This window comes from Embiotoca jacksoni, unplaced genomic scaffold (assembly GCF_022577435.1).
Source record: "Embiotoca jacksoni isolate LCO1_2020_lvr unplaced genomic scaffold, fEmbJac1.0.p SCAF_24, whole genome shotgun sequence".
NCBI lineage: Eukaryota > Metazoa > Chordata > Actinopteri > Embiotocidae > Embiotoca > Embiotoca jacksoni.
The window spans coordinates 3,034,147-3,050,521 of record NW_027185375.1 but is presented as its reverse complement, the minus strand read 5'-3'; the positions used below and the strand labels follow the sequence as shown (position 1 = coordinate 3,050,521).

General features: G+C 43.2%; 1 protein-coding gene across 38 annotated transcripts in view; it reads left to right on the top strand.

The window, feature by feature from the left end:
• Positions 1-16,375, top strand: part of camk2d1 (calcium/calmodulin-dependent protein kinase (CaM kinase) II delta 1) — a 96,615-nt gene that overhangs the window by 31,705 nt on the left and 48,535 nt on the right. For all 38 annotated transcript variants that reach the window (XM_069159062.1, XM_069159068.1, XM_069159065.1 and 35 more), the window contains exon 3: positions 15,450-15,509. In XM_069159062.1, the coding sequence (XP_069015163.1) occupies positions 15,450-15,509 (60 nt within the window). The remainder of the gene's footprint in view (positions 1-15,449; positions 15,510-16,375) is intronic.

The following is a 16,375-nucleotide window of genomic DNA, read 5'->3' as shown; positions in this document are numbered from 1 at the left end:
TGTTGCCCGCAACGGATTGTCTTCAGGCTCGCATGTGGATTTGGACAATCATAAAACCACATTGAGGAAGGTTCCCGGTTGAGTGTAGAACATGAAAATGTAAATGAAAACAGAAAATGTAGAACATAAATGTAGACAAATTATGTTCTACATCTATTTCAAACAAAAATGGGCAATTTCTCTATCTGTGTAAACAATTTTAACATCACAGTAACAAGCAGCCGCTTATTTTGCATCAGATGCGCAAAGAGGACAGAATCTGTTGCATGTTTCTTAGTGATGGCACTTAGGCTACTTGTTGAATCGCCAAGAACTCTAAAAAAAACAAAACATTTTCACGGGGAAAATTAACAAAATTCCACAGATGTGTTCTTGTTTCAGAAAACCTTTAGTGTTCTTTTAAAATTCGCATCACCGTCTTTACCTTCCTTTGATTTTTTTTTTTTTTTTTTTCTTGTTTCCTTTTTTGGCCAAACGGGAATTGTTGTCATAGGAACCTTGACTATTTAGCATTTCCAAGAACTATCGGCCGGTCTGTGCAGAAAGCTAAGACATGCCGACAATATTAGCAACAGGTTAACATAAAGAACCTAATTTCTCCGCTGCGTATAATTGCCCGGTCACAGGCTTCGATCGGGAGGACAGAAAGACAAATTGTTTATTCTCCAGCAAGCCAGGTTTCGGTATTGGCTTATTAGCTAAGTTTTTGAGTTAAAAAAAAATATATATAACAACTGAATTAACACAACTGTGTGTGTGTTTTAGGCAGTTTGGTGAAGCGCAAAATGTTTGTGTTAGTCACCATCACATTTGAGTCTTGTTGGAGCTTTTCTAATCTTGCTGTGTACTTCCAGTCAACACAAACAATAGCAATGCATTTTAATACTCTTTGACCAAGATCACGCAGCGCTTAATCTTGATTTCTTTATACTTGTTGGGAAGTCATTGTATTGCATTCATCTTGTCTGTCTGCGTCGGCCCAGTTTAGCTCACAGTGCAGGTTTTGGCCCGTTTTATTATGAGAACGCCGATTCCGCCACTATTCAGTCACTTCGCTGAGAGCTTGGAGAAACGACACGCAAGCTGAAACAGTTCCATAATTCCAGTTCTAAAGCGCTCGCGTTCATCAACGGCGAGTCCGGTTTGTTGTCGCCATTCATTGTCCGCAGGATCAATGCGGTCATTAACCCACTGCAGCCTTGTCCAAATCCATAATGGTAACCACCTGGGAAGACGGAGCCGGACGAACGATGAAGGGATTCTGAGTGGAAGCTTTGCTATTCTTGTCGGCCATTGACAGCCGTTCGTGGTGTGTCGCAGTGGTGCCAACGGTGACGTACGGCTCCTCAGAGAGGGGAAGAGTCCGTCTCCATGAATCACGCCCGTCCTTTAACTGCACAAACACTGGTCTTTTTTTCCATTTGAGGAAAAAAAAAAAAAAAAAAAACACGTCAGTATTAACTCCACGACTGTAAGGCCAAAGTGAACAACCGTGCACTCGGTGGATAAGGAACACGTGTTCTAAATGACAAGCCTCCTGTAGTACATTAACAAATAGGGCTCTTACATGTTAGGACTCTTACTTGTGTAGTACTCGCATTTTGACGGAGTACTGTTGTTTCAAATCGTACACTGCCCTTCTGCACTGACTGGAAATAACCTCAGCATGGGAATAATTCACCTGCCAGGATATAGTCAGCTTTCATTATTTTACCCAGAAATGTGTTTTTGTTTCTCTCTATCATCATAAACATCCTTCTGCCGAGCAGCAGCATTGAAAAATAAACACCTTGTGTTCAGGAACAGCTGCAGTTTCCTCAGACGCCTTAATTCAAAAATCCTTAACATAGTTAGTCCCGCCCCTTCCTCTATGCAGCCAAGATGGCGACCGTTTAGGGTGGAAAGTGTCCATTTTCAAACTTCTTTTTTGGACCATTTTAGGTGCATCATCCTGGTACTTGTAGTCCACTGCACGTTTCTGTACTTGACAGTGTGAACTCACTGATGCACTCAGAATCGTGAGTGTTAGTACACAAGCTCGCCATTTGGAACGTGGCACTTCACTTTCCATCATCAAGCCAGTGATATTAAAAAAATATATATATATAAAAAAAAATCACAGCGAGCACTGGAAGTTTTACTTCCGCCTAATCAAAACTCTAAGTTAGATAGAGAATAACAGCCCTTTATTCACTGTGGCTCGGATAGTCAAGCGGGTTTTCCACTAATCGTATGGTTGGTGGTTCGATCCCTGGTTCATTGTGTCCGCGTGCCAGAGTGCCCTTGGGCAAGACGCTGAACCCGAAGTTGTTCCCGGTGGCAGGTGAGCCCCTAACATGACAGCTCTGCCACCACTGGTGTGTAAAGTGGAACATTGTAAACCACGGAGGTAAAAGTGAACACCATTTACGTTACTTTTATTGGGTCAGTAGAAACTGATGCTGTTGAACATGTTCCAGACCGCCAAATTTGATGAAAAACAAATAAAGCACAACAATGTTCTAGCCATTGTAGACGTACAGTATTAGGTGGCCTCACCTTTTGAGTCATTCGGAGAGAAAGGCCACTTGGTTTTTCGGCCGCCTTCACAGGCACTCCGACTGTTAAATCTCCACGATGCTACCTGCACACAGTGCTCTGACGAGACATTTACTGAAATTCAAACCGCATTTTCTCAGGCATACATCAAAATCACCTCACGTCTACGTATTCTGAAATCAAAGTCAAAAGTCAACTTCGTTGTCAATTCACCACGTGCAAGACATACGGAGAGATCGGAATATTGTTCCTCACGGTGTGCAAAAAAACAGACAACAACCGCAATGACTGCAATATATACACGCGCAATATAGTGCAAATGCTGTGTCGACAGTGCAAAGATTGTACTCTATTTTTTTATGGGTTGAGTCTCTCGCGCTGCTGACTGCTTTGTGGGTAAGGCGGGTGTTGTAGATGTCCGAGGAGGTGTTGGGCTGACGGACGACGGCAACACAAAGTAACAATGAAAATGTAAAAAAAAAAAAAAAAAAAAAAGTTTGGAACCAAGTTGTCATGGAGGTGTAATAGCAACTGTTTAATTTTCATCACTGTTTGTTGCATCATCAGCATCCCAAATTCATAAATTCACATCATCCCAAATCCTTTTCTTTTTTTTTTATTGGCCCCGAGAGGATGACAATTTCTACTTGGTGTTTTAAAATAGTTATTTACTACTTCCTACGCAGGGGAAGTCACAAAACATTCTGTGTATTTGATATATCACCCACCTCCCCCACGCCCTCTCAAAAAAAACAAAAAACACACACACACACACACACACGCACACACACACACACACACACACACACACACACAGTTGAGGATTTGTACATAAATACTCCCTCAATTTCACTGAAGTGTCCGCCCAACCGTGCGCCTGCTGGAACTATATTCTGCTCTGCAGTGTTACCACTTACTGTACGCTCCACCAGAAATAACACACCACTGTGTTTCTGTTTAAACACGACTTCCACTTCCCGTATAAACAGACCACGTTCCACATCAGAGCTTTGGTGGGCAGACATGACTGTAAGTCGCTCTGAGGTGAAAGACTGCTGAGGAGCTGTTGAAACGGTTTGACACCTCCATTTCAATGAGCCCGCTCCGGGTTTGACTCTCGGCACCCGCTCGAAGCTGCAGGGATGCATCATCTGCAGAGAAGAACCGCACGACACAAACATTAAACGGCACCCGCTCAAAGCTGCAGGGATGCATCATCTGCAGAGGAGAACCGCACGACACAAACACTAAACGGCGAAGGTCGACTTTCAAAGTGTCCGTACATTGCGCAGAATTGAACAGTAGATTTGACAAAGACGTCGCTAAAAAAACAAAACAAAAAAAACTGAATAAAAAGAGCAGCTCCCGCTGTGTGGTTCACTGCATCTGGAAAAAAAAAAAATATATATATATCAGCAAAGACTCCCAGCTGGCCTGTCCAGCCTCCCCCTCCTTCCTTCTCAGGTCTTAACAGCTGGGCCTGTCTTCTTCCTGTTTACACGAAATCAACTTTCATCACATGAACTGACGAAAGCTGTCGGCACACATGTTGTAACTGCAGTCTGGCTATTAGTGTTAAAGCCCCGTCGGAAAGCAGAGAAAACAACAAAAAAAAAAAGGCCAGCGAACGTCTCCGTGCCCAACAGAAATGACTATAATCGATGTGAAATCTTTACATTTAAATACTGCGACGCGCGTCGTTTGAATATAAAATGTAACCTATTATCCATGATTCAACAAGGGTGAATCCGCCACCAGCGCTGATCTATACCCTTAATTATTATTTCGGTTGTTACCAAACCCCTGCGGTGCTTTTTCAACCGAAGCGTCCCCTCCTCGACTTGGCCCGTCGGGTGAGATGTGGGATTGTGACGGATGTTGAATTGACTGTTCACGACGGTGCCTGAATGTCTGGCCGCGTGTGATAGCAGACCACGCTCTGACAGCTGTATTACCCCCCCTCCCTCCCCACTCCCTCCTCCTCCCACCTGCCTGCACACACACTTGACTTTTCGCTTCACCTTCCACCACAGAGCCTGCCGGGAACTGCGCACAGCGGACGTTTTGTTTGTCCAACACTGCACCTACAGGGTGCTCGGTGCTCGTAACACTTTGTGTCCACTTACATTTCTTCTGTCCTCCTGACACGGACACGGTGGGGAACTGGTGATTGTTGCGTCTGTCGAGTTAGTGAGACTTCGGACGGATGTTCATTCCTGAAACATTCGCCCCGGACTTAATAACTGGCAGAGCTTCACCAACAGATCTGAAATGTGAGGCGGGCTTTTCTGTCGGGATGAACTGTTTTGCCTGCGGTGATCCTCCGATCGATCCTCGGATTGGACTTGAACTCTAATTCTTTCTTGATACAGACTGAAATTCAACACCGATAATCAAAAACTGTTAAGTAAGGTTGGAAGTCTTGTAGAGAACATTTTCGAACTGAAACTATGACTTATTTCACTTAAAGATCAAAAATGGTTTAGTAGAAAAACACAGTTATTATTTTTTTTAAATAAGATGCCAAAAAGAGTCCTGTTTTGGTATGCAGTACTACTAATGCATTTTCACATCTCTCAGAATGAAACTTGTTACTTCCCTAATGGTTTTATCGTCCAACGCTGACTTGCACAATACCAGAATCCTCCTCTCATTTATTCAAATTCACACTTTGCAAATCCATATGCAAACATATCTGCTCAATATGCATGTTTAGTTCTGTTTTTTTTTTTTTTTTTGATGATATCCTGTTCAGCCTCTCAATTCTGTCACTGGTTTTTTTTTAAATTTTTTTTTTTTTTTTATTCCATTTCCCTCTCGGGTTCCCCATTCATCCTCAATGGACTTCAGTCACACCTGCTCTTTGCTCTTGCCCGTGGCAGCATCAGTCCATCTGTGTGTGTGTGTGTGTGTGTGTGTGTGTGTGTGTGTGTGTGTGTGTGTGCGTGCGCGCGCATTGGTTTTCAGGCATGAGCTATTTTCAGCTTCTTACTTATTTTCAGCCACACGTCTGTTTTTTTTTTTGTGTTTTTTTTTTGTATTCCATTTCTTCGTATCCATTGACGTGTACACTTTTTGCACACGGTTGTAACGCTGTAACGCCCATCACGACCAATCCGAGTTGACATTTTGAATGTGTGACAGTTTTGATCCAGGGTCATGTTTCTTTCCAACACTTTACATGTTTATTCCAGTACTTTTAATGTCCATGTCGCCCCATGTTATCGTGGTGGTGACATCAGCTGTCGTCAGAGTTGTACTGTGGGGGCTGGACTTCTCTGTGTGGTCTCTGAAATGATGTCGTTACCCGGTCCAGGCTCCGGCTACAATATCCTCTGTGGTTTAAAGTGAGCCAGAGAAATTGGGCTACAACCAAGTCTTAGCTGCTTCGTGTGTGTGTGTGTGTGTGTGTGTGTGTGTGTGTGTGTGTGTGTTACTGTACAGCCGGATTTGGCCCGGGAAAGCCCAGACCGAGGTGGTGGAGCAGAATATGTAGTGAACTGGAAGCAGGACAGACGGTGTGTCCGGGGATAGACTGGAGGATCTGGGTGGATGAAGACCTTTGGCGATGGACCACTGTGTATTTGCCATTTATTTGACAAAGTAAAGCACTTCAGCTGTGTTTTATTATTAACGTTGCAAGGAAGTAATGTTTTTGGGTGTTTTGTTTTTGTATTTAATCCAAACTTCCTGTTTGTCGTGCTCGCCTGCTCGGTGTGTCAGATTTTTTGTTTTTTTTCCTCTAAACATCTTACATCTGCGTGTGATAGTGACAATGCCATTTGTAATAAATATACACATGCGCATGCGTGAAACGCCGCGTCCGAATTCGGGCACAGCAGATCGGATCTCGATGCGTCCCGGGTGCATTTCCAGCTGTACTTTTGCTGTACTTGTGATCCAATCACGATATGTCCGGAATTGAAATAGCCAAATGGAAACAGCCTAATAGTCTTTTTCAAAGAATTGGAGATGAGGCTTATTGCACCGTGGGAAACAATCTATTAGCTGTGGCAGCTAATCAGTCCCTAGTAACTGACTTAGCCCCAGTGAAGACTCTCTTAGATCTTCAGCAGCCGGGAAACCAGACTGGCTGGGCGACGGTACGAAGGAAACGGTCCTAAACAGAAGCCTGTGACACTGCTTGAAGGTGGGGTGAAAAGAAGAAAACATGCCATGCCCATGAATCTTCTATTTGTCAAAATGTTGCTGTCTTGACTTAACAAATCATGCAGACAGGAATAACGGCGAACACTCTGATCCACTTCTTCTTTAATGGCATTGCAGTGGTTACGTTCATTTGTACAAATCCAAATAATAATAATAAAAAAAAATAGCGAAGAATGAAAAAAGAGCTTCAGAGAAACGATCAAAACAAAGCGGCAGCCAACAGTGGTGTCACCGGATTAGTTTGTGAACGGCAACCACGAGGCCTCGGGTTGGACTTCGGCTGCCGCCGTCTTGCTAGTTCGGAGCGGTTTGGCGCCAGAAGTGACCATGTTTGGACGGGCACCAATAGCCGTAACCCGACTGCACCGCAGGCCTGTCAATCAATCTGACACGCCCCTAAAACACAGCTTTTTTTTTTCTTCTTCTTTTTAAGGCAGATTGACCGCCAGAAAACAAATAAGGATATTATTCGTTTTCACACCGAAGTAACTTTTGGAAATAATTCATTGACTGAGAATTTCATGAGAGAGGTTGGATGAGAGTCTATGGAGCCAGGTTTTTTTTTTGGAGCCAAAGCCTTGGCACTTGGTGGCGTTGCCGCTTAAGGCACTTTCCACATTGGCCCCATTTTTCAGACCTGGGAGCTTATGTCCACTTTTATGTATAGTCTACGGTTCAAACTATGTCTTCGTCCTCATCTGTTGTTGCCGTGTACAACTGTACGCCTGGTCAGTGTGTGTGTGTGTGTGTGTGTGTGTGTGTGTGTGTGTGTGTGTGATTGTCCCTCTAAATTCCGGCATCTAAAAAGAGAGTTGCAGATGTTAAGTGATTCAGCCAGTGCTTAGTTTTAAGCACACTGTGTCCTGTTGCGCAACTACAAAGTTTGTTGTCTTGGCTTTTCTCATTAAAAATAGATTGTGTCGAGTTACGGTGTAGAACAGAACAGTCAGTTTTTGGTCAAAGTTCAGATTTTCTCAAGAAAGCAGGAATGAAAGTCCAACACGATAAAAAAAGAAAAAAAAAGGTCACTTTCATTTCTACTTTCCATTCGTAAAAGGGAATCTGTAAGTTATGCAAAATATGTTTCCCTATGGATGTTTTTTTTTTAAAACTATAATCACCCGAAGGTTTCAATTTTATTCACCCATCTTAGGTGTTTTCCATTTGCAGTCCACGGTGTGAACACGCATTTTAAAAAGCCGTCTGGTGTTCTGAGTCAGATGTACAGTGGTGTGAAAAAGTGTTTTTCCCCCTTCCTGATTTCCAATTTTTTTTGCACGTCTGTCACACTTAAATGTTTCAGATCATCAAACAAATTTAAATATTAGTCAAAGATAACGCAAGTAAACACAAAATGCAGTTTTTAAATGAAGGTTTTTTATTATTAAGGGAGAAAAACAATCCAAACCCACATGGCCCTGTGTGAAAAAGTGTTTGCCCCCTCTTGTTAAAACACAAGTTAACTGTGGTTTATCACACCTGAGTTCAATTTCTCCAGCCACACCCAGGCCTGATTACTGCCACACCTGTTCTCAATGAAGAAATCACTTAAATAGGACCTGCCTGACAAAGTGAAGTCGACCAAAAGATTCTCAAAAGCTAGACATCATGCTGAGATCCAAAGAAATTCAGGAACAAATGAGAAAGACAGTAATTGAGATCTATCAGTCTGGAAAAGGTTCTAAAGCCATTTCTAAAGCTTTGGGACTCCAGAGAACCACAGTGAGAGCCATTATCCACAAATGGAGAAAACATGGAACAGTGGTGAACCTTCCCGGGAGTGGCCGGCCGACCAAAATTACCCCGAGAGCGCAGCGACGACTCATCCGAGAAGTCACAAAAGATCCCACGACAACATCCAAAGAACTGCAGGCCTCACTTGCCTCTCAGTTAAGGTCAGTGTTCATGACTCCACCATAAGAAAGAGACTGGGCAAAAATGGCCCGCATGGCATAATAAAAACCTTCAATTAAAAAACTGCATTTTGTGTTTACTTGTGTTATCTTTGACTAATATTGAAATTTGTTTGATGATCTGAAACATTTAAATGACAAACATGCATAAGAAATCAGGAAGGGGGCAAACACTTTTTCACACCGCTGTATGTCCTCGATGAACTTGAATATTAAGACCAAAGATGCATAATTGCTTGAGTTTCCTTATGGCTACCTAATAAAATGCGGCTCGAGTGTAAAGAAAAAAATAAATAAACTACAAGGAGGCATTACACGAATGTAGTGGCTCAGTCAAAGTGTTTCAAGTTAAATGCGGAACACACCGTGTCAGCCGCACTTATGTTGTGCGTACACGGTTGAGGCGTCCGGTGAGAAAGGCCTCTTTCCTTTTGACCTCAGCTCGACTGCGGCTCTCCCAACGCCATCGGCTTCACGCGCAGGCAAGAGACATGAAGGCGCACGAGCGCGGAGAGAATCTCTTGACGGCTCCAGCTGATTGCATTTTGACAGGGCCCTCTTATTGCCGCGCCTCCGATTTGCACCGACACTCGAGAGTCTCCGGTGCACCTGCAACCCCACGGTGAATAAAGCATTGATTGTCAACGCCGCTCATAACGATCGTCAGCTCAAGCATCAGATTAGACCCGTGAGGCAGACCCACTACCCCCTCTGCGGGGGCCGCGCGATAAAGGCTCGGCACATTGTCGGCGCGAAGCATTTCCACATGCCTCAAGTTATTATGTCCTATTCACAAGCCTCCGTGCCCAGGTTCGTCGAAGGATCTGTGTTTGAGCTTCTTGCCGGTCTTGGAGGAAAGTGGACGGAAATATCAATTTTATAGCAGTTTCTGTAGCATACTCCCCTTGAGTTCTCCTCCCTCAGGAACTCTTATTGTCTTTCCGAGTCTTTGTTTTTCTAAAAGAAAGTTACTTTTTGTTATTTCCTTGCTGACTTCCCAAGGCCGCAAACGCTGTTGGATGCATGTCAGTCGACCTGAGCAGTAGATGTTTGTTTTGCTGCCAATGTGACAAATTCTTAGTGCTGTCCCTGACAGTTCAGAGTCAAAGTTCAGTTCAGGTCGGAGCAATTTATTTATTTATTTATTTTTTTTAAATTTGCAGCACATTTCTGTAATATCCTGCGTCGTATGTATTGGCAGCGCATTCCTGCAACGCACCGCCTGCACGGTGTCCGCGTTGTGGCTACCGCGTTGTGGCTACCGCGTTGCACTGCTGCGACTCGCTCGTGTCCGTATGTGTGTATCTGCTGCGGTGTTCGTTACTGCCTCTCTCGTTTGTTTACCCGAGATAATGGCCTTCAGTAATCAAATGTTTGAGGTCCGACAATTGAAGAGTTGTAACTAAAACACTCACGTGATGATTTTTTGTTTTTTTTTGTTTGCTCTCATTCAGAGCATGACACACACCCCCACACACACACACACACACACACACACACACACACAAAGAGATAGAGTGAGCAAGAGAGCACCGGACAAATCGCCGTCCTTCACCGGGTGCATTATTGAGATGATATAATTAGAGCCCAATTCGGGCTTCTCCAATAATTTTGCAGTGCACATGCGATTGTTGATCTTTTCCCGTGTTTATTTTTGCTGAGAACCCCACGCATGGGAAAAAAAAAAGAAAAAAGAAGAGGCATCTCACCCGTTCTCCAGATGACGCGCTGCAGACACGAGGGAGATCTCACGTCTGACAAATTCGATACGCCGCGCGGCTTGTGCGTTGCGTTTGAATCGGCGAAATATTTTTCTAAACGCCACACGCGTTGATGTTTTCTTAATTTGCTCCTGACATATGGTGGGTGGGGGGGGGGGGTGGCCATCGTATTAAGCAGTAGGACGTGTTATTGCGAGTTGACGATGAATCCTGAGGGGTAATATGTTAATAGAAAACAATGTAGGACTGACTGATAGCTCCCCTGGGCAACCTGGATCTGGAGTTGAGACAACAACAACAACAAAAACACGCACGATGTAAAGGTACCTCGGAGTGTGGAACAAATCCTTTTGGAGCGGAGACGTTCACACGTCAGTCCCAATTAGTCTGTTGGAATTGTTGAGCTACTGACTCAGAAACTTCAATTAAGCAATATTGCACTCGCGGGTGTGCTGCAACGCGATTATTGGCACGACAGCGATGCGGTCGGGACCGAGGCGCTCGCCGAGTGCAACATTGCAATCATACGACGAGTTACCAACTCAATACGACATGTAATCAAAATCTATTCATATCGTGGGGGCAATTCGCTCTCCAGACGTTTGTTGGCGGGAGCTCCGTTTCCACGGCAACGCACGGAGCATGACTAACGACTGGGAAAACAAAATCAGTCGCGTCGGTAGACTCGTGTGCAACGCGTACGCGAAGGGTCAACCTCTCCAGGAAGTGGACCCTCAGATTTCGCCAGATGGGTCACAATTAATAGACCTATACCAAGTAAAAACAACATTATACCGCATATTATATGAGATTCGATTCTAATTGTATATTCCCAATGAGAAGGTGGAGTGATATCACTGGCGATGAGCAAGGGCGTGTTGTCATCCAAATGTACAGTTGACCAATCGGATCGCCGGGTCGGAACCACTTGTTGTGTAATCTGACCGTATTACCCCGAGCGCCCGCTCAGGACTCTTTTTGACATATTCGGTCTCTCTCCGTCCTTTTCTCGCCTTTTCTGAATTCCTGTTAAGTTTACCCTGTACATGCTGGCGTCACCTGAAAAAGAGTGGCTGCCTGCAGGAGTGAGTTGAAAGGTCAAACCCAGGAAATTAGAGGGAAGACGTTGCCTCGGTGAGTGAGGAAAGTAAAAATAATCGGCATGTGTGTGTGGAGGCAGTGTTGGTGCGCCAGGGGTGTTTTCCGTCCTCCTGTTTTTTCTTAGGGTGTTTTTTTTTTATTTTGGTATCACATTCACTCTCCAGGTCTCTCTACACAATACTCCATTATTCATGTATTACTTACTGTATAACAACAGCAGGAGGAAAATGGTGAGAAATGGCAGTTTTTTGTTTTTTTTTATGTATTAGTGGGTCAGAGGTCATTAGCTTGAAATAATGCTTCTTTATCATAATACTATCTATGAAAAGAGTCGCGTTGTGAAACATGGCCATTTGTTTAACCCGAGATGAGAATGTGACACGAATGTGTGTGTGTGTGTGTTTCGGGAGTGGGTACACTGGAGGATTATTATTTTTTTTTTTTTTTTTTTTAAATGACTGAACCTGCAGGCACTGGATGATGCACCAGTCGAGCTGCCTCCACCACACAGCGAAGCAGCATATTCGATCAGTCGGCTGCATCGAAAATAGATCCTGCCCTCGTTTTCCGCGGCCTGATGACGGTGTCAAGGGGCTCATCTGGGTTTTTCTAAATGGGCCAGCTCCACAGCGAATCGCGCCAGGACGGGGATTCACGATCGAGAAACACCAAGATGCGGTGCGGAGAGTAACGCGGTGTCTTTGGCTTTGCGCTGCGGGGAAATGGAGAGGTCTGCGGGCAGACCCCACGGCCTCGACTAAAAGCTCCGTTGTCTGACGACTGAACAAACGTAGCAAATACATGGCAAACGTAATGCTTCACTAGTATCTTTAGCATCGACAGCAACGTATGCCTGACACAGAGTGGCCCCAAACGCAACACGAGTGTCTTTGCTACTTTCAGACTCGCACATTTCTTCAGCCATTTCCCCGTCCAGCACAGACATTGTTGAGATAGCAAATGTGCTTCGGCCCACCGTTATTATTGTGCACATCAGTGCGTGCACGAGCAGATCCGTTACTTCTGCATACAACTGCAACGTCTCCGTTACAAAAGAAAATTGCCAGGGTGCAAGCAAACCCGCCTTTTAAAGAGAATGGAAGATGACACTGATTGTTTTTTGGTTTTTTTTCCAAGTTATGACCAAAAATACACCTCGAATTAATAAAGACAGTAAGTACAACCCTTTTGAACCACGTACCTTACGTTGCGCTCAGATTGTCCACAGCTAAACTAGAAAAGCGGATTTGGTCACGCCCTAAATGCAATTGCGCCACGCACTTAAAATATAGCCACAAGAGTCATGTTAGTACGCAACTAAAACAAATTCAGGTTTTATTTTCATTTATTTTTAGTCAACTGAAGGCAACTTGACTCTTAAGTCTTAAAAGCTAATGTTCAAATTAAACTGTATTAATTTAGCACAAGTAAGAAAAGTCAGGAACTAATAACAAAATAACAATAAGCAAACATGACTTGTGGCTTTATAATAATGAAACGTGTCTAAACAGACCTGTTGCTCCGAATAGTAATCAGTGTTAATCATCCATATGATATTTAGACTGACAATGAACACCAGGAAATGAAACGAAGGACCGTGAAGGAGAGCATAGAAAGAGAAGGAGCTTCCTGTTGTTGAAGTGAGGCTGGAGATACTGACCGAGCGCCACTCGCACCCTACATCCTGTTATGTCACCGTTTACGGCGTGTGATGCACCCGATGGAAAGGGTGACATAACCAAAGGGAGGGAAGTCAACATTCACCCGGTGAACACTTATCGCAGCCCCTGTAAAAAAAGCACATGCCATCGGTCTTGGATCAGAGACTTTTAAAGTGAGGCGAGATTGGAGACGATGTGGTTGCAACCTAAATGGGATTACAAGAGAGACAGCTGTTCTATATGCAGTGGTTGAGATTACATTCACTGTTTATTGGAGCAACAAATCTTAATTTTTCATGGCAGCATATGGTCTGTACTAGCAAAGGTAAGCAAAAACGTCAACAACAAACAACAAGAAGTCATAAATTTTTTTTTTTTTAAAAGATCATCTTTATCTAGATATACACAGAAAACCATCTTCGTGATGACTGTGTCAATCCTGCTTATGATCCACAAACCTTAATAAAACATACATCAATCAAAAGTTGTTCATTAAATATTCAGGAGTCTTTTTGGGAACTTTGTCTCGTCCTCAAAGCATCTTTATTTGAATAGAAAATCAGCTGAATTGACCCCAACGACTCGTAAAATAAACGCCTGAGCTGCTCTCACTTTAGTTCTCTATTGTCTCCTGTTACTGGGTAATGATGGTTGTACCACGGTATATGAGATTTTTTTTCATAAATCGGCCTGTCTGCTGCCTTCACTTTAGTTCATCGAACTGTTTCTTAAACAGATGTAACCTTCATGTTTTTAAGGCTTCTAACAAATGCGCTAATGTAGTGAAAGGTTTTGATGCCAAAGTTGTATTACCATTGAAAACTTGAACTTGAATAAACTTGGAATGAAATACCTCTAAGACACCATCTTCAGATGACTTAATTATGATAAATAGTCTCAGAAAAATCTTAAACAATTAGTGTTTGCTGAAAACAGTGGAAGCACTCTTTTATACATTACATGAAGGGACCAGAACCAAGAGAGGCAGTCTATCTAGTTAATTTTATGGTATGCAGCCCACTTTGCCCTGTGTGTTGCTTTCCTCGGAGGTTAGGTTTTGGTATAAAAGTTGACTTTAAAAAGATTAAAGTGTGAAAGCTCAATCGCCACGATTTTTGGATTGTTCTGAAAACTTCAACACGTACTCGTGTCCCTCCGAGCGGTCCAAATATAAGGTCCATTTATTGGCTCTACTTATTGGGTAGAATTTGCTTATGTCCAGGATGTGGCTTTCATCATTAGCATTTTAAAGACGTAGGATGATTCTTCCCTTACTGATGAATTCCATGTAATAGAGTTGGAAGCTCTAGAAATAGCTCATGCAAATCTGTGGCCCTATCACCCAAATTTCCTGTTTTCAGATGGATTGCTGTTTTAAATCCCTCTTGACATTTATAAATGCACATTTGAATCAGTATAATTTCTTCGTCTACATTATTTAAGAAAGGAAAGGGATGAAATATCTGTTTTCCTTTTTTCTTCTTTCACTTTTTCTTCATCATTTTTTCTATTTCTTTCCACCTCATGTACTTCCACACACAACCCACAACTGGTAAAATCAGCACTGCAAGCCAGTGAGACCACATTGAGGGGAGGTTGTTTTGTCAAAATATTATTGCCACGGTCAAGAAGGAACTTCCATGCCTGATATTATTGCTGTAAAGAAAAAAGGCTGCCAAGTGTCAGTATAAAAATACAGCTGAGGCAGAAAAGTACTTTATTCAAGTTCATGTGAAAATGAATATTGAGATGGAACTGCTAGTCTTGCAGTTTGTGTCTAGTTTTAGGCTGCAGACAGTTTGTTGTAATTCTATTCGCAGCTTTAGTTTATTTGTTTTTGAATGTCATAATAATATTTCTCTTTTGCATCCACTTCTCCCAGATGATGAATTACACATGGATTTACCTTTGAACATTCGGAGTCACTTTTAATCGTGTATACCGATTTGAAGGTTTTTCTTTGGCCATCAAGACGCTTGGAATTTCTTGCTGCTCTTCTTCGTCGCTATTGTGTCTGTATTTATTCAAAATACAAACTGTTTTTTCCTTCTTTTTTTTTTCTTCTCTTCAGTGTTACTGAAAGTAACTACAAAATCTTGAATAGAGTCCGAACAAGTACCGTGTTAGCCTTCACCGTGGAGACGTGTATGCCAGAGTTTTCATCTCCTGGCTGCAGCTCACGGTAAAGACTTACGACTGTTGGTTTCACTGCTCATCTGTTCCCGGCAGAAGAGACACGGCGGTGTTTAATTTGTGAAAACTCCATAGAGAGGTTTGACGATTTATCAGGAGGACTAAGCGCACAGATGTGACAGATTTGTTGTCTCTTTTGTTTTTGTCTCTAGATCACCAGAAGTTGGAGCGAGAGGCCAGGATCTGCCGCCTGCTGAAGCATGCCAACATTGGTAAGAAGTGCTCCTGTTCCATGCACTGTAAAATATACAAAGGTTATCTGGGAAGATGGGTTTTAGATCTATGGAACATCTTTCAAATATTTAGATTTGTACGGCACGCTGGATTCACCTTGCCCTCTTAAATACTTAATACGTACCATATCTGCAGAGTATATTCCTCACTCATCCGCCACATTTAGGAGCAAACGTGTTTAAACATTCACTCACTTGTTGTGTCGATTTTATTTATATATTTTAAAGTCACGCATGGCAAATTTCAGACGGACTTATGACACTAGCTCTGAATTGCATCGTAATTCACCTCGGTAAGAAAATGCTCCTTTCAAGGAAGGTCAGCAAATCCGTTCATAAAACGTGTTCAAAGGCGAACGTGCGCAGAGTATTCGGACCTGCGTAATTTCAGGCACCCTGGTGCGACCATCAAAATGTGCGGTTGCACCCGACAGCTTCGTAGTGGCATGCTCCGGAGTCACGGCGATGTTTTCGGATGTTGCAGAAAAAGCCGACTACCCGGAACACCAGAAAGGTGTGGGGAATGGGGGCTTTAAACGGTTGCTTAGTCCCAGGAGGGAAAAAAAAACAAAACACAAAACTCAAACTGTGCAAAATGCGAACGTCGGAGACGTCACAAATAACGTCAAGAAAGGTTTGCTCCTGACCGAGCCTTCCTCTCAAGGATGGCCTTTTGGGTAACAAGAGGATGACGCAGGTCCATTGGATCCTTGTTGTGGGAAGAAAGACAACTGTCGCGTGTGACGAGTAACATAAAAGCCACTGCAAAGTGCAGCAGCAGTGATTCAGTAACTGTAATCAGTCATGAATTGGGTAGATAAGGCACATTGTCAGGATAATGGCTA